At 37.3% G+C, this 17,899-nt stretch overlaps 1 protein-coding gene across 6 annotated transcripts in view; it reads left to right on the top strand.

The window, feature by feature from the left end:
• Braf (B-Raf proto-oncogene, serine/threonine kinase) overlaps positions 1-17,899 on the top strand; it is a 122,471-nt gene that overhangs the window by 88,117 nt on the left and 16,455 nt on the right. For all 6 annotated transcript variants that reach the window (XM_075953739.1, XM_075953741.1, XM_075953738.1 and 3 more), the window contains 3 exons: positions 10,743-10,789; positions 11,536-11,654; positions 15,766-15,897. In XM_075953739.1, coding sequence (XP_075809854.1) covers positions 10,743-10,789; positions 11,536-11,654; positions 15,766-15,897 — 298 coding nt within the window. The remainder of the gene's footprint in view (positions 1-10,742; positions 10,790-11,535; positions 11,655-15,765; positions 15,898-17,899) is intronic.

Raw genomic sequence — 17,899 nt, 5'->3', positions numbered from 1 at the left:
TCTGTAATCTACTATCCAGAAATAACTGGTTTTGATGATCTAATGTGTTTTGTGTGTCTTAATAGTTGTGTATGTTAATACTGTACACAATCGTTTTGTTACTATTTTATAATTATAGAACCAGGCTTTGCCTTCCTTTTTACTCTTTGCACATCATTGCTGATTAATAAATACTGTTTTCTGATCCCAGTTCTGCTGAATATTATTTACTCACTAGTTCCCTCATTTATTTAAGTGCCAAATATATTTGTAGTGCTTCAGTACAGTATTTGTGTATTAACAATTATATATGCATATATGCCCTTACAATGTATTAGACATTGTTCTGTATATTTTATATGTGATTTCTCACTTATTCTTCAATAACCAGTGAGTCAGTGCATATAGAAAGACCATGTAACTTGCCTCAGACACTTGGGCTCCCCAGTGAAGCCTTTTGAGCTTTGTACTATGTCGCTTTTCCAAATTATACAACCCTTTTACCAACCTCAGCCCTTAATGCCATACAATATTCCTGCAGTCCATGGTTCATGTACTTGTCCTCTCTCCTAGACACTACCATTCCTCTGTCCTCAGACCCCAAACCCCTTCCCTAAGAATATCACCTGATTATCTTGTTTATCATTTCATTAAGAAAATGTGTTGAACAGGAAGTGGTAGTACGCACTTACAGTCCCATCCTGGGCCACAGAATGAGAGACCCTTTTTTTAAAAAAAGAAAAAGAAAGTTCCCTGGGCATCCGTGCTGCTAGATCCAGTGGTTAAATTCTCAGTCTTCCGTTTATTTGATCTGTCATAAACAGGGTACAGTTAATCCAGTTCTTCATGGGTAGCATTCTTTGTTCTCTGCTTAATCGTATTCTTAATCTCTTGTTAGTCAATATGGTCTGAGTAGCGTCTGCCTGGGAACCCTGAAATTTAGAAATACTGAATTGTAAACACTACCTCAGATCTTCTAAATTGAATCTACATTTTAATATGATCTACAAATGGTTCACAAGCATATGAGGTTGAAGAAGTCTATACCAAAGCATATTTTTCTGATTATCCCACTAGTAGCTGCTTCTCAACTGATTCACCCTCTACCCCTCTGGGATCTCATTCAGTTTTATGGTGTGAAAGAAAATTACTTTAAAATCAGTTCAGTACCCTTCCTGCTACTTCATTTCACTTGTACTTAAGACTCTCATGTCAGACTGTCTGCTCAACATGTATGCTTGTCTAATGTCTTGTGTTTACTAGATCTTGAACTCAGCTGCTGTCTTCTCCTCTAGCCTGTTCTTCAGCCCCGCTGTTCTTGCAGCTGCTCATCTCAAACATCATACAGTGATCCTCGAGTCCTCTCCTTTGTTCATGCCACACAACTCTCATTTTATCTGTTTTTTGTTGCTGCGTTGAGACAGGGTTCCTCTCTCTAGTCCTGGCTGTCGTGGAACTCACCATGTAGACCAGGGTGCGCACCACCACACCTAGCACTCGGTGTATCGTTTTGTTTTGTGTGTGTGTGTTTTGTTTTTTTCGAGACAGGGTTTCTCTGTAGCTTTGGAGCCTCTTCCTGGAACTCACTCTGTAGACCAGGCTGGCCCCGAACTCACAAAGATCCGCCTGCTTCTACCTTTCGATTGCTGGGATTAAATGCGTGCACCACCACCACCCGGCTCAATATGTCTATTTTAAAAGAATATCCAGAGCCTTATAACTTCTTGTCAGTTATTTAGGTTATCTTCCTACTCAAGCTCCCATTCTCATACCTGAATTAACTCCTATCTCCCAGTTTCCACACTTACTACCTCAATTTAGTTTCAACACAGTGGCTTATTTGGCCCTGTCAAAACAGATTGTGTTGCTAGTCCTCCCATATTTCATTCATAATGAAAACCAAAGTTCTGTGTGGGGAGAGTAAGGTTTCACAACTAGGCCTGTCTCGCTGCACCTAGCACACCGTCTCTCCATCCCCTTCCCCCAGCTTTTCTGTTACTTCTCAGATTATCTGTGCTTTTCATCCAGGCAATGTCACACTTGCCTCTTGCTATTCTTTGTATGTGGAAGCCCTGTGTCTGTCATAGGGCTCTGTCCTTTTCTCCTTGTCCTTGGTATAGTCTCATCCCTTAATGTATACTATCTTACCTCATTAGAGGTCCTCTTTCACCTAAAGTAAACCCCTACAGTTGAGCATTCCCACACACCTGGCACAGTTAACGGTATGTGGTGCACTGTGTATTTTACTGGCATAATCTTTTATTTTCTATCTTCTGCACTACAATGTTAAGTACCTTGTTTTATCTCTAAGACTAAACAAGAACAGTTGTTGGTTAGCACTTAGTGGGTTTTCGTTAAATATATAAAATAATTCTTAAGAATATATCAAAATAAACACTATCATCTCCATGTTACAGATTAGTGGATGAAAGCTAGATTGTAGTCACATGATAATGGCGCATGCCTTTAAGCCCAGCACTTGGGAGGCAGAGGCAAGTGGATCTTTGAGTTCAAGACCACTCTGGTCTATAGAGCTAGTTTGGATGACAGCCAGGGCTACCCAAAAACCCTGTCTTGAAAAACCAAAAAGAGAAAGAAAGATTATAAGATGCTCCTAGGATAATTAACACAGGTGGAGGTCAGACCCAAATCTGAGTGTTCCGAATCTTTCCTTCTCCCATGTCTCTTTGGTCATTTCACTTCTGTGCTTCAGGTTTCCTCTCTGCGTGGACAGAATTACTTCACCTGCTTCACAAGGAAGTATAAAGGTTATGCAACCAGATTATATAAAATATTTGGAAAATGTCAAAATATTTCGCATTTATAAATGGTGGTAGTAATTCTCCATTTTCTTATAAAATGTATCATTTTTACTTTTACATTTAGGTCGCTGGTCCGCTTTAGATGACTTGTGTCTGAGGTAGCAGTTGAGGCTCTTTTCTTTTTCCCTATGTGCATATCCAGTTGTTCCACAGCGTTTGTTGAAAAGACCATCCATTTAGTTAGTTACCTTTTTGTAAAGGATATTATGTCTCTGGCTTTATGTTTCAGCTTGTGGATGTTTGGTATGGATTACAAAAATGAAAGAATAGTATGCTTTGTGCTTTCCCACCAATATTATGAAATTCTGTATTTATTTACATATCTATTCTGTTCAGGCCAGCGATGTACTTAGTAATTAAAATATTTTCTCATGGGGCATTTACTACCCTCTCTAATGCATGTTCCAACTAGGAAGTGAAAGGAATACAAAATCATATTGGCGTATTAGAAGACCCCATATCACTAAGTGCTTAATTCTTCCCAAGTTGTTCTCTTGCTACAACATGATGCTAGTCACAATAGGAACAGACATAAATTTAGAAATTGGCAGACTAATCTGACCAGTTATATGGAAGTGTGGTGGCTAAATATTTATAGCTCAGATACTTGAAACCAGTTGTGGTAGTACACACTTATAATCACAGCCCTTCAGAAGTGAAGTTGGGGTCAGAGTTTAAGGCCAGTCTGGGCTACCTGATTCCCTGTTTCAGGAAGGAATTTTAAAAGATGGAAGAGAGAAAACAGAAGATCTGGGGGGGAAAAATGAGAAAGAGAAAGAAGAAAGTCAACAATTTGGGGGGATAACAAAGTTGAACTTTAGTTAGAAATTTCAGATATTACTATAAGATCATAGTAATCAAGACAGGTATTTGTGTGTGTGTGTGTGTGTGTGTCTGTGTCTGTGTCTGTGTCTGTGTCTGTGTGTGTATAAATCATTGTGGAAGAACAGGAACTTAGTTATATATCCAATATATGTATTTTCTTCATTTGATTTTTTTAACCAAGGTATTGATGTAATTCATGAAGATAGTTCTTTAACAAATGTTTCCTATAACCAGTAGGCATTCATATAGGAAAATTAAACAATTAACTGTTAGATGGCACAAAACAAACATTTATTTGAAGTGGATTAAATACAAAATCTAATATTTCATGTAATAACAGAGAAAATCCTTGTAGTAAAAGAATAAGCAGTGATTTCTTAGAACACAAAAGGTAAAGGAAAGAAAAGGGCTTGAGGTACATCAAAATTTAAAATCACTTTTCTTCCAGAGACACTATTATGAAAATGAAAATCTGTCTGAGGATATATAACTCATTGGTAAAGCACTGCCTAGCCTTTGTGAAACCCTCTGTTCAGTCTCTAGTGTGGTAGGAAGAGATAGATGAACAAAAGAAAATGAAAAGAGAAGTTATTGACTTGGAGAAAATGTGTGAAAATATATCTGATAAAAAGTCTTCAAAGTATATTAAGAACTGTTAAATTCAATAATCAAGCATAGGGGCTGGAGAAATGGTTCAACAGCTAAGAGTACTGGCTGTTCTTGCTAAGGACCCAAGTTTAGTTCTAATCACCAACAACCAGCTGTTAACTCCAGTCCAGGGTGTCTAAAACCCCCTTCTGGCTTCTCAGACACCAGGCATACATGTGGTATATAAACATATATGCAGGTAAAACACACATAAAATAATAATACCATACCTCTCAAAGAGTCAGAGAAACCAGATATGGTGGCACCTTTTGTAATTTCTGACCTTCAAAGGCCAAGGAAAGAGGATTAAGAGTTCAAGGCCCATCTTAGCATTATAGTAAGATCCTGTCTCAGAAAGGGGTTGGGGGAGATAGGGGTGCAAAGTACCTTATTAAAGATGTTATATGAATGACCAGTAAGTACATGCAGACATTTAACAGCTAGCCATCAAGAAAAGGTACATTTACAGTATAAAGTGAGCCAGCACCACATCCCCACCAGAATGCCCCTTTTCAGAACCTGTAGTACAGAAGTCTCAGCAAGGATAAAGATCACTTGAACCTCATAATACATACTGGTAAGATTTATTTATGTTTGGTAGGTGTATATACTTCATCGCTATGTAGGAATCAGAGAAGTACCAGATGGTTCTGTCCTTTCACCGTGTAGGTCTGGAAGAATGAATTCAAGGTGTCAGGCTCAGCAGCAGGCTCCTTTACCTACTAAACCATCTTATCTGCCTATTAAAAACCTTTTGAGGGTGTTCTTTATCTCAATTTGGCTAGTCATTGCACACTTAAAGTTTGTACGTTATGTTTTATGTATCAGTAACTCAATGAATTCTGAATATGTATGAGTGTTATGCATGTATGTATTTCTGTGTACCATATTGGTACCTCCATGCCTGCAGAGGCCAGAAAGGGGCATCAGTGACCCTGGAACTGGAGTTACAGATAATTGTGAACCACCGTGAGTGCTGGGAATTGAATTCAGGTTCTCTAAGTGCAGGTAGTGCTCTTAACTGCTGAGCCATCTCTCCAGCCCCCTCAATAAATTCCTTAAAAGTGAAAGCAACTATTTATTAAATCAAAGTAAAAAATAGAATTTAGGCCACTATAAAGTACAACTAAAAAATATACAAACTACCCATTAGAGATTTAAATTATTTCCAACTTAGTAAATATTGCTAACTGCAGAGAGGTAACGGAATATCATTCCCTTCAATCTTGCTTTCTTTCTACATTGACATAATGGAACAAAACTAACCTGACATCACCACTGTCACATCTGTTAGTTCAGATGCCTGCCAAACTCTCCATAGAAAGCTAGGATGTCAGAGGAGAAATTCTCACTTTGAAGTCTGGTGAACATTTGTGGAATTATGCACAGTTAGGAAAAAGAGGGCTTTAAGTACAGGTATCTTAGTTTGCCAGGTTCAAAGTTTTAGAAATAGGTAGAAAATGCAAGAAAAAAAAACTTAAATGAGCCTCTAGGAACTTTGCCAAATAGACTAATTGATTAAACTGGTTTGTCAGCCAGGTGATCTTAGTATTTTAACTTCTAGAAAGTGTTTGGTGTCTTTCATGGTATTCTTAAAGAAATGAAACATAAGCGGCTAAATTTAATTGGCTTCAAAACTAGATGGATGATTGTGTGCCTGAGGGTAGCAAGCTAGAAGGAGATTTCTGACTTCGTTTCTTTGGAAATTATGAGCCTTCTTACGTTTTATTTTTATTTTGTGTGTATAAATGTTAAGTGCAATACATGTGTACAGTGCCAATAGAGGCCAAAAGAAGGTGTTGGATCCTCTGAAACGAGAGCACAGATGCTTATGAGCTTCCCATGTGGGGGCTGAGAATCAAATCCAAATACCCTGGAAGAAGTTCCAACCTCCCTTCAATCCAACATGGCCTTCATTTTCTTCTTAAATCTCTCAAACTTTATCTAAAGCTCTAATTTGCTATGATGGTTGCATATCCTTTTTAACCACTGAGCCCTCCTTCAGCTCCTATGATGAGCCTTCTTAAAAGTAACTGATAACCCAGTCTGGCAACCCATACCTGTATTTTCAGCACTAAGAATATTGAGACAGGAGAATCACCACAGGTTTGAGACCAGCCTGAATTACACAATAAGTTCCTGGCCAGCCTGAGCTACTACTGGATGAGAGCCAAGATAGATAGGTAGATGGATGGATCGATCGATGGATCGATCGATGGATCGATGGATCGATCTATGGGGCGCTGACATAGGAAGTTATTAGAATTCTAATCTTTAAAACTTTACTTTTACCACCTAGCATGGTAGTGCATATCTGTAATCCCAGCACTGAAGAAATGAATGAGGCAAGAGAATTGGTTTAAATTCAAGGCCAGTTTAGGAAGCAAATTCATGTCTCAGAATATAAATGAAAACTCTTAAGTGAAATTTTTTTGGTTGGGGTTTGGGAGTAAGATTTGTTTCAGATGTGTTGTTGTTGCTATTTGTTTGCTTTGAAACTTTTCACACTGTACCACAGACTGAAGTTATTATATATATAGCCTAGTTTGACCTTGACTTGCAGTGATCTTACTGCCTCAGCTTTTCAAGGGCTGAGATTACAGACATGAACCACATCCCAACTGAAAATAAATTTAATAAGTTAAAATTTTAGACCATGTGTCAAAACAAAGTCCTATCTAGCTATCCCATACAAATATGGGATCAAGGAAGTATTTTATAGAAGCAATTCAAGAAAAATTATTGCAGGGTTATAATAAATATAATCTTACAAGAGTCCTAGTATTAATAGGCTCTTGATTATAAATTTTGCACCTACCACAAAGGAGATAAAGATGAGAATCTCAGCCTAGTTTTTGTTGGTCAGATCAAGTCTGAAGTATATTAATTTGGTGCATCTTATGCTCTTCAAAGAATGTTGAAAAGGTAAATCTTGTGTAAGATTTTGGAAGAGGTACAAAAAAGACAGATTTTATCAAGTGCTTTTTGCAGCTATATGAGTAGATTCTGTAAACACACACTTTGTCCAAAGAAGAAGACCGGCAAGAGAATCTTCAAAAGAGTGTGGTACTTATTTAATTGATAGCATATTTGTTCTTTCTCAGTGCCACAAACACACACACACAGCTGTAAGGTACTCCTAACATATTAAAAAAAAAAAGTAGAAAGGAATTGTCACCAAGATTCTTCAGTGGGTAAAGACACTTGCCACCAAACCTGACCACCCAAGTTCAATGCTCGGTACTAACATAGTGGAAGAAGAAAATTGACTCCCATAAGCTGACCTCTGGCCTCCATACATACAGTAGTGGGCACACATACACAAGCACTAAGTTGAATAAATGTTTTAGAAGGTAGGAAGGAAATCCATTCTAATTATCCTAAATAATGGATACACTTCCGTATCGTGCTAGAGTATAGTTTATTTAGTGTTGTTCCCTTCCTTACTCCCAAACAACTATATACTTACTGACATCTTCCATTATAATTAGTCCAGGCTTAGTAAACTATGTTTTAGTGATAATTTGTATAGAACTGTTTAATGTAGTAATTGCTTTGAACTATTGTATGGTCTAGGCTTTGGGTATGTTAACCCATTTTTCTAGCTGGACAAATAGAGTTCCTTTTCCTTCCATCCTTCCATTATACAGACCTGTACTACTCTTTTGTACTTTGTTTACAGAAAGAAAATAATATATAAAAAATAGGAAATCAGTTTGTACTATAAAGAATTACACAGTCAATTTGAAGCAGCTGTTGAAACTTTGGGCTCTGCTAGGTTTACCCTATCTAGCTTTTAGTAACCGTATGTCACTAGTTAGCAGTCAGATGCATCTTGTACAATATTTACTGAGTTCCTGGTCTTAAACTTCCTCTCTTGAACCCTGTAGTTAAGTTTTACGTATTTTATTCTTGCTGTGTTTCTATCAGATTTCTAGAGTAATTAATGCTACCTATCAGGAATATCTTTTCCTTCCCTTCATCGTGTCTCCATATTTTTGTATAAACCTACTGTTTATTATTGGAGTGGTTGGGACCTATGACCCCTCAGATCTCCCCAACCCCTCCCCCTTGACAGGATGCTGGTGTGGACCAAGTCCCATGCAGATGTTGTACAGATAATCAGTCAGGTCATGCCCTGAAGTCAGTGTTCACACCAATCTCCGCTCCAGTTCTCCAGATCTTTCATTTGCTTTGCCCTTTCTTCCTTGGTAGAGATGATAGAGATGTCCCGCTTATGGCTGAACACCAACAGTCATTCTTAGCACTTTGACCAGTTATGAGTCTGCAGTTAGTTACCACTGGTCACTACATTCTGATCAAAGCAGATAGCAACATTTCTCTTTGGCCATAAGCAGTTATTTAGAAAGCAGTTTAATGAGCAGATCCTGTCCATTTAGAAAAAGAACAGTAATAGCCTCCTGACTAGAAGGCCGATACTTTTGTGAGGCATGGTGGCCTGAGTGTGTAATTCCAGCCCTTGGAAGGTCGAGGCCAGATCTCTGTGAGTTCAGGTCAGCCTGAGCTAAAAGTAAATAAGCCTCTAAATGGGGAATGTATTAGCTTCCTTTTTTTAAGCCGTTCACTTCATACCAGCACTCTCATTAACCCCTCCTTTTTTTTCTCATTTATTCAAGATCTTGCCATCCTAAAAAACAAAAAAAAAAAACTTTCTTGGGAGAAGTTTTATCTTCACATGTTCGTATCTTTCTATGGCGTTGCAAAAGTTATAAAGCAGGGCTAGCAAGGTTGCAGTAAAGAATACCTTACTGCTCCTCAGAGGACCCAGGTTCAGTTCCCAAAACCCACTTTGGGCAATTCATAAGTGCCTGTAACTGTAATTCCAGGGAATCCAGCACCCTTTTTGGCCTTCACAGGCATGTGCACTGGTGTGGCTGGCAAACAGAAACACATACATACACACAAATAAGGAAATAAACCTTTAAAAGTTTTAAAGCAGTTGAGACCTATAACTGACCTCTTTTCTTTTGCTTATAAGAGTAGTGGTAATGGGGCTGGGGAGATGGCTCAGAGGTTAAGAGCACTGGCTGCTCTTCCAGAGGACACTGGTTCAATCCCCAGCAACCACATGATGGCTCACAGCCATTTTTAATGCGATCTGGTACGCTCTTCTGGCCTATAGGCATACATAATAAATAAATAAATCTTAAAAAAAAAAGTAGTGCTGATGATGTAGCAGGAGCCCAGATTCATGACAAGATCATTCTAGGTTGTGATAAATGTTATGAAGGAAATAGCATGAAGTGAAAGTATAATAAATGAAAAGGGATTGCTTTGGATAAAGTAATTTAAAATGAAATTTTTGTTTAAAATATAATTAACATCTTGATGTTTGTCTTGAAAATGAGGATATTTAACAATGATAAGGTGCAAACAGTCTGAACTATTTATAAATCTATTTTTAATAGTGCTCATGATATGACTTTGATTCTATATTCTGATTTTAAGTCAGAACTTAACAGAAGTGTTTTTATATGTTTTCTCCAGTAATAAGACAGATAACTTGCATCTATTGTAGTTGATTTGACAGACTTGTATTCAATATTTCACACCTATCAGACCCTATCCTATGCATTGGAAATAAATAGAAATAAAATCAAAAACAAAGATAGTTTTTATGCATAATTTAGAATAACAAAGGATGTGTGACCTATCATTGACTTTAAAATAATATGTTTGTGGGCTTGGTGGCACATATGCCTTTAGTGCCAGCACTTAGAAGTAGAGGCAGCGCGTCTCTGAGAGTTCAAGGTCACCTGGTCTATGTTGTGAGTTCCAGGACTGCATAGCCAGAGCTACATAGTGAGACCCTGTCTGTAAAAGACAATAACAACAACAATAATATAATGTCATTATGAGGAAATTCCTTCCTCACTAGTATTAATGTTTTACAAAGATGTCATGCCGCCTTTAAAATTGTCTTCACCAGACTTTCATAGTCTAGTGGAATTTGCATTCTAAATGAAAAGAAACATAGGCACATGAAAAACGAAGCAAAGCAAAGATCAAGCCTTAATTACTACATAATTGAACAGCAAGAGATCACTTTCCATTGGGTTTTTTTGTTAGAAAATAAGAATGTTCATCTTAGAGTATGAATAGCTGGGAAGTAGAATGGAAGCCAATTTGGGGACAGGTACAGGAGGGAAACATTGAAAGAGGTGGGATTTCAAGGACTTGGATAAATAGCCTTGACTGAGTGAAAGGTTTGTATTTATAACTAGTAAAAGATAAAGCAGAGACTTCATATGCAACAAGATTTGGGCTGTGTATAATAGTGATATGTTTCTATAATCCTAAGTTTACCATCAATTATTATGTAAAGAAGTTATCACAATCTACTAATTTCAGTTGTATCATTATTCTAAGTCTTTACACCCCTAAATATGTTCTGTAGATTTTGAGGTCAGAGTCCTACTCAGGTTAAAATGATGTTTTGTTTTTCAGTTACTTACACGCCAAGTCAATCATCCACAGAGACCTCAAGAGTAATAGTATCCTTCCTGAAACTGGTCTGCGAAGTCTGAAAGCATCCTGACTTTTTCTTCTGCATTTTGTCTTCATGTTATGTAAAAACAGTTTCATGCTAAGTGTAATATGCTACAAAGAAAATGAATTGATTTACATGAGAAATAATAGAGCAGGATTCAAGTTGATAACCTTTCTGTATGACTGGGCACTATAGGGAAAATCTTTATTATAGTAGGGCTTTTGTCTTGCATACATTTTATGTGCCCTATAAAGTGAATATTTTGTGGCTTTAATTCTTCTAATCTTGCTGAGTAGTAACTGAGATATGAAACTGAAGGTTCAAAAATATGTGTCAGTGACATGAGGAAAACAATTTTTCTTTTTTTTCTGAGTCCAGACATATCTTTTCTGATATAATCCTTATTCTAATAAAGAACCTGTGTAGCTTTACCAGCAGTGTTAAAGGACATCTGGGCCAACGCAGATTAGAAAGTTTACAGGTTTCTCATAGACTTAGAAAATAGACTTAACCTTATGCTCACATGTTTCGAGCCTGAGAAATCTTAAAAGCGGGTCATAAAACCTAAAGAGAACTAATTCTTTTTAAAGCATATTTGTTGACTTTAGTGGGAAATATGAATTACTGTATTTTAAAAATAAAATCTTACTACAGAGCTATAGAAACTAGCTACTTTACCTGAAATCTTCAGAACACTTTCTGTAGGTGGAAAATGAGATCTATTTTTTTCCTTTACTAACTACACCTCAGATATATTTCTTCATGAAGACCTCACGGTAAAAATAGGTGATTTTGGTCTAGCCACAGTGAAATCTCGATGGAGTGGGTCCCATCAGTTTGAACAGTTGTCTGGATCTATTTTGTGGATGGTAAGAATTAAGGCTGTTTCTCAGTTGATCACATTCTTTATGCTAAACAGTGACTAATTACTCAAAAGTCACTGAAGGTCTTAACTATAGTATTTTTACAGTTCCCACTATTCACAAGAATCAATATAGTAAACCAGGCATAAAGGCACATGCCTCTAATCCCAGCACTCAGAAGGCAGAGGCAGGTAGATATCTGTGAGCTTGAGGCCAGTCTGGTCTACATACTTCCAGCACAACCAAAGCTACATAGTGAGGCTTTGTATCCAATATATATAATTTTTTATGTAAATAGTCTAACTTTTTTCTTGTCTTTAAAAAAAAACATTATTGCAAAACTAGTTTCAATATATGTCAAACAAAATACATATATGTTATAAAATGTTTAAATGTTATTGAAACTTGTTTAAAATGCTTCATTTGTTGGGTTTGGTGGTGCATACCTTTAATCCCAGCACTCCGTAGGTAGAGGCAGGGTTAGGTGAGACCCTGTCTAAAAATAAAAATTTTAAAAAAAAGGAAACAACTTTTATGTTCAAATGAGGTGTATAGCCTGCTTTTTATCTCTTTTTTAAAGGTTTGCAGTTTAAGGCATGTCTTAAGAGACCTATTCTTAACAGAGAGGCTGTTTCACACTTTTATTTGAGCCTAAATTGGAAATAGTCCTCCTTCACATTAGAAAGAACTTTATAATTATGGGGCAGTTGGAAGAAGAAAGACAAAAGAAAAAGACCAGGGATATTTTTAGTCAGCTTTGTGCTGTCTGCACAGGTCTGTTTCTTCTTGTTTCTGCTTTGTAGAAAAGAGGTTCTAAACGTTGAGAACACAGTTACTACAGCAGGCTAGCAGACAGTTGAAGAGTCCTTCCAAGGAATACTGCTATGAACCCGCAGTGATTCCTCATGACCTGTCAGAAGGCCCATACAGCCTTTTCCTAGTTTTTCTCCTGCCCTTCAGTCAGAATGACACGCTGCAGCTGATGGAATGTAGATGCACATACAAGGTTCCAACTAGCTGCTGTTAGCCAAACCCTAGGCTTGTAGCTCTACTGTCACTAAATTTTGCTTTTTAAAACATAGTTTTCATTAAAAGTAGGTATTCTCTGCTAATATCTAGCCATTTATTTATGGTTAAATAATATTAAATGAAATAATGTAATAGTTGAGTTTTAATATCTTAAGTATTCATAAAGGTAGTATGTACAGACAAATGCTCTGTAGGATCTGTGATAATATTTGAATAAAAGCAATCCTGAGTCTAAAGAATTTTGAAATATCAACTCTAAGTGGGATACAGATGTTTTAGATGTCTTTATAATTTTAGTCCTTAGTTGATTAATCTAAATTAATCTGCCCCAATACTTTTGGGTCACCTTATTAGAAAAAGAAAAATCAAAGGACTTTCAAAGCCATAATTTCCTAATTTCCCAGAACAGTATGTAGCAGTCTCCGAGAAGCAGATTCTCCAAAGTAGTGGCCTAAGTTTGCCAAGGTAAGCCTAGGGTTAGGTTGAGTATGCTTTCTTGAATTAGTAATATAGATCGCAGAAATGGCAAAGTGGAAGAGGCGTAAGAGCTGTGCTCTGGCCATTAACTTTGAAGTTTCCTAACCTCCCATGTGTCTCTTCAATCTGAAATGTTAGGTCTGACTAGTCCATGGCAAGACCCTTTCTTAGATTCCATATTACAGTTAGCTAGGTTTCATTTTGAAATTCTTTGATACGTGTTTAACTGTTTTAGTTTATTAGAAGAGACTGTGATGGTTGTACTCTGTCCTTCAGGCACCTTTAAGGCACATACTTGTAACAATGGTAGCAGTGTGCCCCAAGGAGATGGGGGAGGGCATTTTTGCTTCTGAAGCTATAGAAGGGAAGTTTAAAGCTTCAGCGGGGTGTTGATTTCAACAGTAGTCTGGTCTCTAGGTTTGCTCCTTTTAAAAGCCTTAGTTTATATAGTTAGTAGAATATTATACAAGATGTTTATATTTAATACTGATTACTTTTTTGTTTATACCCTGAATCAATGAGTTCATCTTTTATTCTACCATGCTAAATTTTAAGAGAACAAGAATAGCCAAAAATGCACTTCATTGTTAAGTTAACCTTTCCAATTGGTGCCTGCCTTCAGGAAAAAATATGGGGAGCTGGAGAGATTGCTCAATCATTATGAGTTCTGGCTGTTCTTTCAGAGAACTTAGCTAGATTTAATTCCCAGAGCCCACTTGGCAACTCTCAACTGTAAGCTCCAGTTCCAGGGCATTTGATGCCTTCTTCTGACCTCCACAGTGCACAAACATATATGCAGGCAAAACACCCATATACCAAAACACTAAAATAAATAGGCTGGGTGTAGTGCCATATACCTTTAATCCCAAAGGCAGAGGCAAGTAAATCTGTGAGTTCCAGGATAGCTAGAGCTACATAGTGAAACCCTGTCTCAGATAGATAGATAGATAGATAGATAGATAGATAGATAGATAGATAGATAGATAGATTGATAGATTGATAGATTGATAGATTGATGATAGATGATTTGGGGGTATGGAATATCCACAGCCTGAAATAATAGTTTGGTTATAAACCTTGTTATATAACCTTGAATTAATTACAGTAGTCTTTTCTACTTTTATTTATATCTTAGAAGAAAGAGAAATTTATAGGAAAATGTTTATAAATTAAAAAATTGAAGATATGTCACACGTTTCTTCTAAACAGATGGCATGCAACTTGTCATCAAGCCATCTACTGGCAGTGAAAGCACACCAAATTTTAAGAGACGGTTCTCCAACTGATCTAAACTCTGTCCATTCCCCCCCCCAAAAAAAAATGATTTGTTCATCACACTTATGTGTGGTTTGTTTTATACCATATTACTAAAATAGCAACTGTCAACAAAATACATGACAAAAACAAACAGAGAAAACATTCTCTTCTACTGTTGTCCTTTGACTCTTTGGGTCTCCCCATAAATCTTCATCAGTGTTTCTGATTGACATTGACACTGGGTGGACAGCATACTCAGGTGGAAATCTGAAGCATAGTCAAAGCATGGGTCCCACTTGTAGGCTCTGATGTTCTCTGTTACTCAAGTGTAGTCAGCACTGAGCAGGCTGCACAGGCAGTTCTGACCTGCTGCTGTAGTTGAGTACTGCAGTTCCTCAGGAGATACTGCCACTGCCAGGAACTTTGTCCTCCAGCTGTTTTTGCATTTTGCCACTTCTTCAGTTCCTTTCTAACAAAACAGTATAAGAGATGCAAGGTGAAGGAAGAAACCTACTAGTTCTTTACCTGTCATTAACTGTTTTTCATATAAATATAAAACTGAGTCGTACAGTAGAGTGACTAAATTATGTTAAAATTTGGTAAATATGATTTGGTATTTGTTCTAGAAGCAACAACTAAAATTTCTTTATACAATTTTCTAATAAGTCAACCTGTTGTGTTACTGTTAGTAAAGTGTTTTCAGGGGTGGCTTTTGTTTGTTTAATTTTTGTTTTTTGAGGTTTTTGGTTTTGTTTTGTTCTTCTTAGGACAGGGCTTCTCTGTGTAACAGCCCTGACTGTCCTGGAGCTCACTCTGTAGACCAGACTGACCTCTAGTTCACAGTGATCTGCCTACCTTTGCCTCCCAAATTCTGGGATTAAAGGCGTGCTCCACCACTGCCCAGCCAGTAAAGCATTTTTTATTCCCCACATTTATGATGTAACTTGGAAGGACATTAATTACTTGTGCCTACTCCCAAACTTTTTTATAAGTACAAATCTAGTATTTCTTTGCTATTCGTGAACAGGAAGTAGAGACTAACTGACAGGGTAGTCATGAGACGTGCTTAGATGGCAGTGACGGTTTGTTCAGAAAGAGGATTGCTGGTAAAATTATAAAATCTCAGTAATGTATCATGGAAATTCAGCTCAAACCACCTTTCAAAACATATAAAGTGGGGTTTTTCCCCCCTTTTTTTAGTTGATTTTATTCCTTTGACCATTAATAGGAGAATACATAGTTGATGATTTCTTTAAATAATGTGTTGCTCTCTGGGAATTATCATAGTTTGTATTTCAGTCTTTATTCAGCTGAACTTAAGGATAAACTAGAACTTTTCTTCCTTATCTAACAGGCACCAGAAGTAATCAGAATGCAAGATAAAAACCCATATAGCTTTCAGTCAGATGTGTATGCATTTGGAATTGTTCTGTATGAACTAATGACTGGCCAGCTACCTTATTCGAACATCAACAACAGGGATCAGGTAAATATTTATCATCTCTGGGGGTTATTTTAGTGTTTCTATTAAGGTTTCAGTTCTTTGTAGGAAGGAAATCTGAAGATGGACGTAAACATAAATGATAGAGCTCTTGATCTCTGTAATCAGCTGTAGGAAATGTTTATGTGCTTTTCACAGTTGTAAGGCTTTACTTGAAATGTTGGCCATAAATGTAACAATGGAGTGAAACCCCCAATTTTGCAACTAGAAATTAGAAGTATAACAATAGAGATAATACCTGTTTCTTGGTAATAGCAGGGCTAAAAGAATGAACTCTGGAGCCTGTTGTGATATATGCATTTTTAACCCCAGCACTCAGGTGGCAGAGGTGGACAGATCTCTCTGCGAGGCCAGGCTGGCCTAGAGTTCCAGACCAGCCCGGCCTTGTTTTTTTTTTTTCCTTAAAAAAAAAGAAAGAAAGAAAGAGGACTGTAAAGATGGCTCAGTGATTGAGAACACAGTTTCTCTTCCAGAGGACCTGGGTTCAATTCCCAGCACCCTATGGTAGCTCACAACTGTCTGTAACTCCAGTTCCCTGAGATTTGGCAATGTATATAAAGGAAAGTTAAAAGAAATTTAAAAAGAAAGAATGAACTTGCTATAATCACAGGTATATTTTTATCCTTTGATTGTATCACAGGTTGTGATGTCAGCAAGGGCTCAGCTATGAACATATTTATATCCAATTCTTCCATAATTATTAAAATGTTGTTTAAAACACACAAAAAAGCACAAGGAACTTGGGAAATGGCTCATTGGAAGTTTTTGCCGTATAAGCAGAAGGGACTGGGTTCAGATGTCCAGAAACGTAAAAAATTAGCTGTGGCCATTCCTATCACTTCAGCACTGGAGGGAGGAGACAAGTGGAACCCAAAAGCCTGATTTCGAGCCTCTAGTTGAAACATTAGTTCCGTGTTTACTCTGTGAAAGAAAGGAAGGAAGGAAGGAAAGAAGGAAGGAGGGAGGGAGGGAGGGAGGGAGGGAGGGAGGGAGAGAGAGAGAGAGAGAGAGAGAGAGAGAGAGAGAGAGAGAGAGAGAGAGAAAGAAAGAAAGAAAGAAAGAAAGAAAGAAAGAAAGAAAGAAAGAAATATAGATAGATGTGGAGGAATGATTGAGGAAGATATCCTGATGCCCACTTTGGCTTCAGCATTTATTCAGGCTAATGTATCCTCGTGCATACACATGTGCATGCAAAGACACATATACCCCTGCAACAAAAGCAGGAACTATGAAGTGGCTGTTATATCAGGTTGTGTTGTTTCTAACAGAAAGATAAATTTTTACTTCTTCTTCTTCTCCTAAGTCTCATTCTCTGTTCCTTCTTTCCAAGAGATGCCAACCGATATCACTTTACAAAGCTTTGCTCCTCTGTGTTTTCACATAAATTCCCTTAGGCTTCTCTTTCTTATATCTGTCCCTTCTCCCACTCTCTTCACTTTTTAGCAGAATAGTATTCTGTAATCCTGACAGGACTTGAAATCTTAATCTTCTTGCCTCCATCTCTAAAATATTGGGCGTTACAGTTTGTGCCATTGATTCCAGTTTACCATCTCCAAAAAGTGAATGAATTGTCTTTGCTAAAATTAAAGTATCTCAACATTTTTAAAAAGTATGTGTGAATGTATATGTGAAGAAGAGTAATGGCAGTTGAATTGTTCATTAGAAGATAGTTACCCATATAAGCAATGATTAAGAGTATTTATGCTGTATGCTGTGGTTTGCAGCATACTCACATAAAAGACTGCTTTAAAATGGAGATTCTAGGGACTGAAGAGATGATTCAGTAGTGTCCTACTGCTCTTGCAGAGAATTTGAGTTCCGTTCTCAGCAAAAACATGGTGGCTCACAACCCACTCAAGGGGATATGACACCCTCTTCTGGCCTTCATGGGCAATTGTATACACACGCTCATACTCCCACACAGATACACTGTCTGTACAGTAATTTAACATAAAAAAAACTTTACATTTTAAGGCAGGGCAGTGGT

Source organism: Microtus pennsylvanicus, chromosome 19 (assembly GCF_037038515.1).
Source record: "Microtus pennsylvanicus isolate mMicPen1 chromosome 19, mMicPen1.hap1, whole genome shotgun sequence".
Lineage (NCBI taxonomy): Eukaryota > Metazoa > Chordata > Mammalia > Rodentia > Cricetidae > Microtus > Microtus pennsylvanicus.
This window is presented reverse-complemented; position numbering and strand designations above follow the sequence as displayed.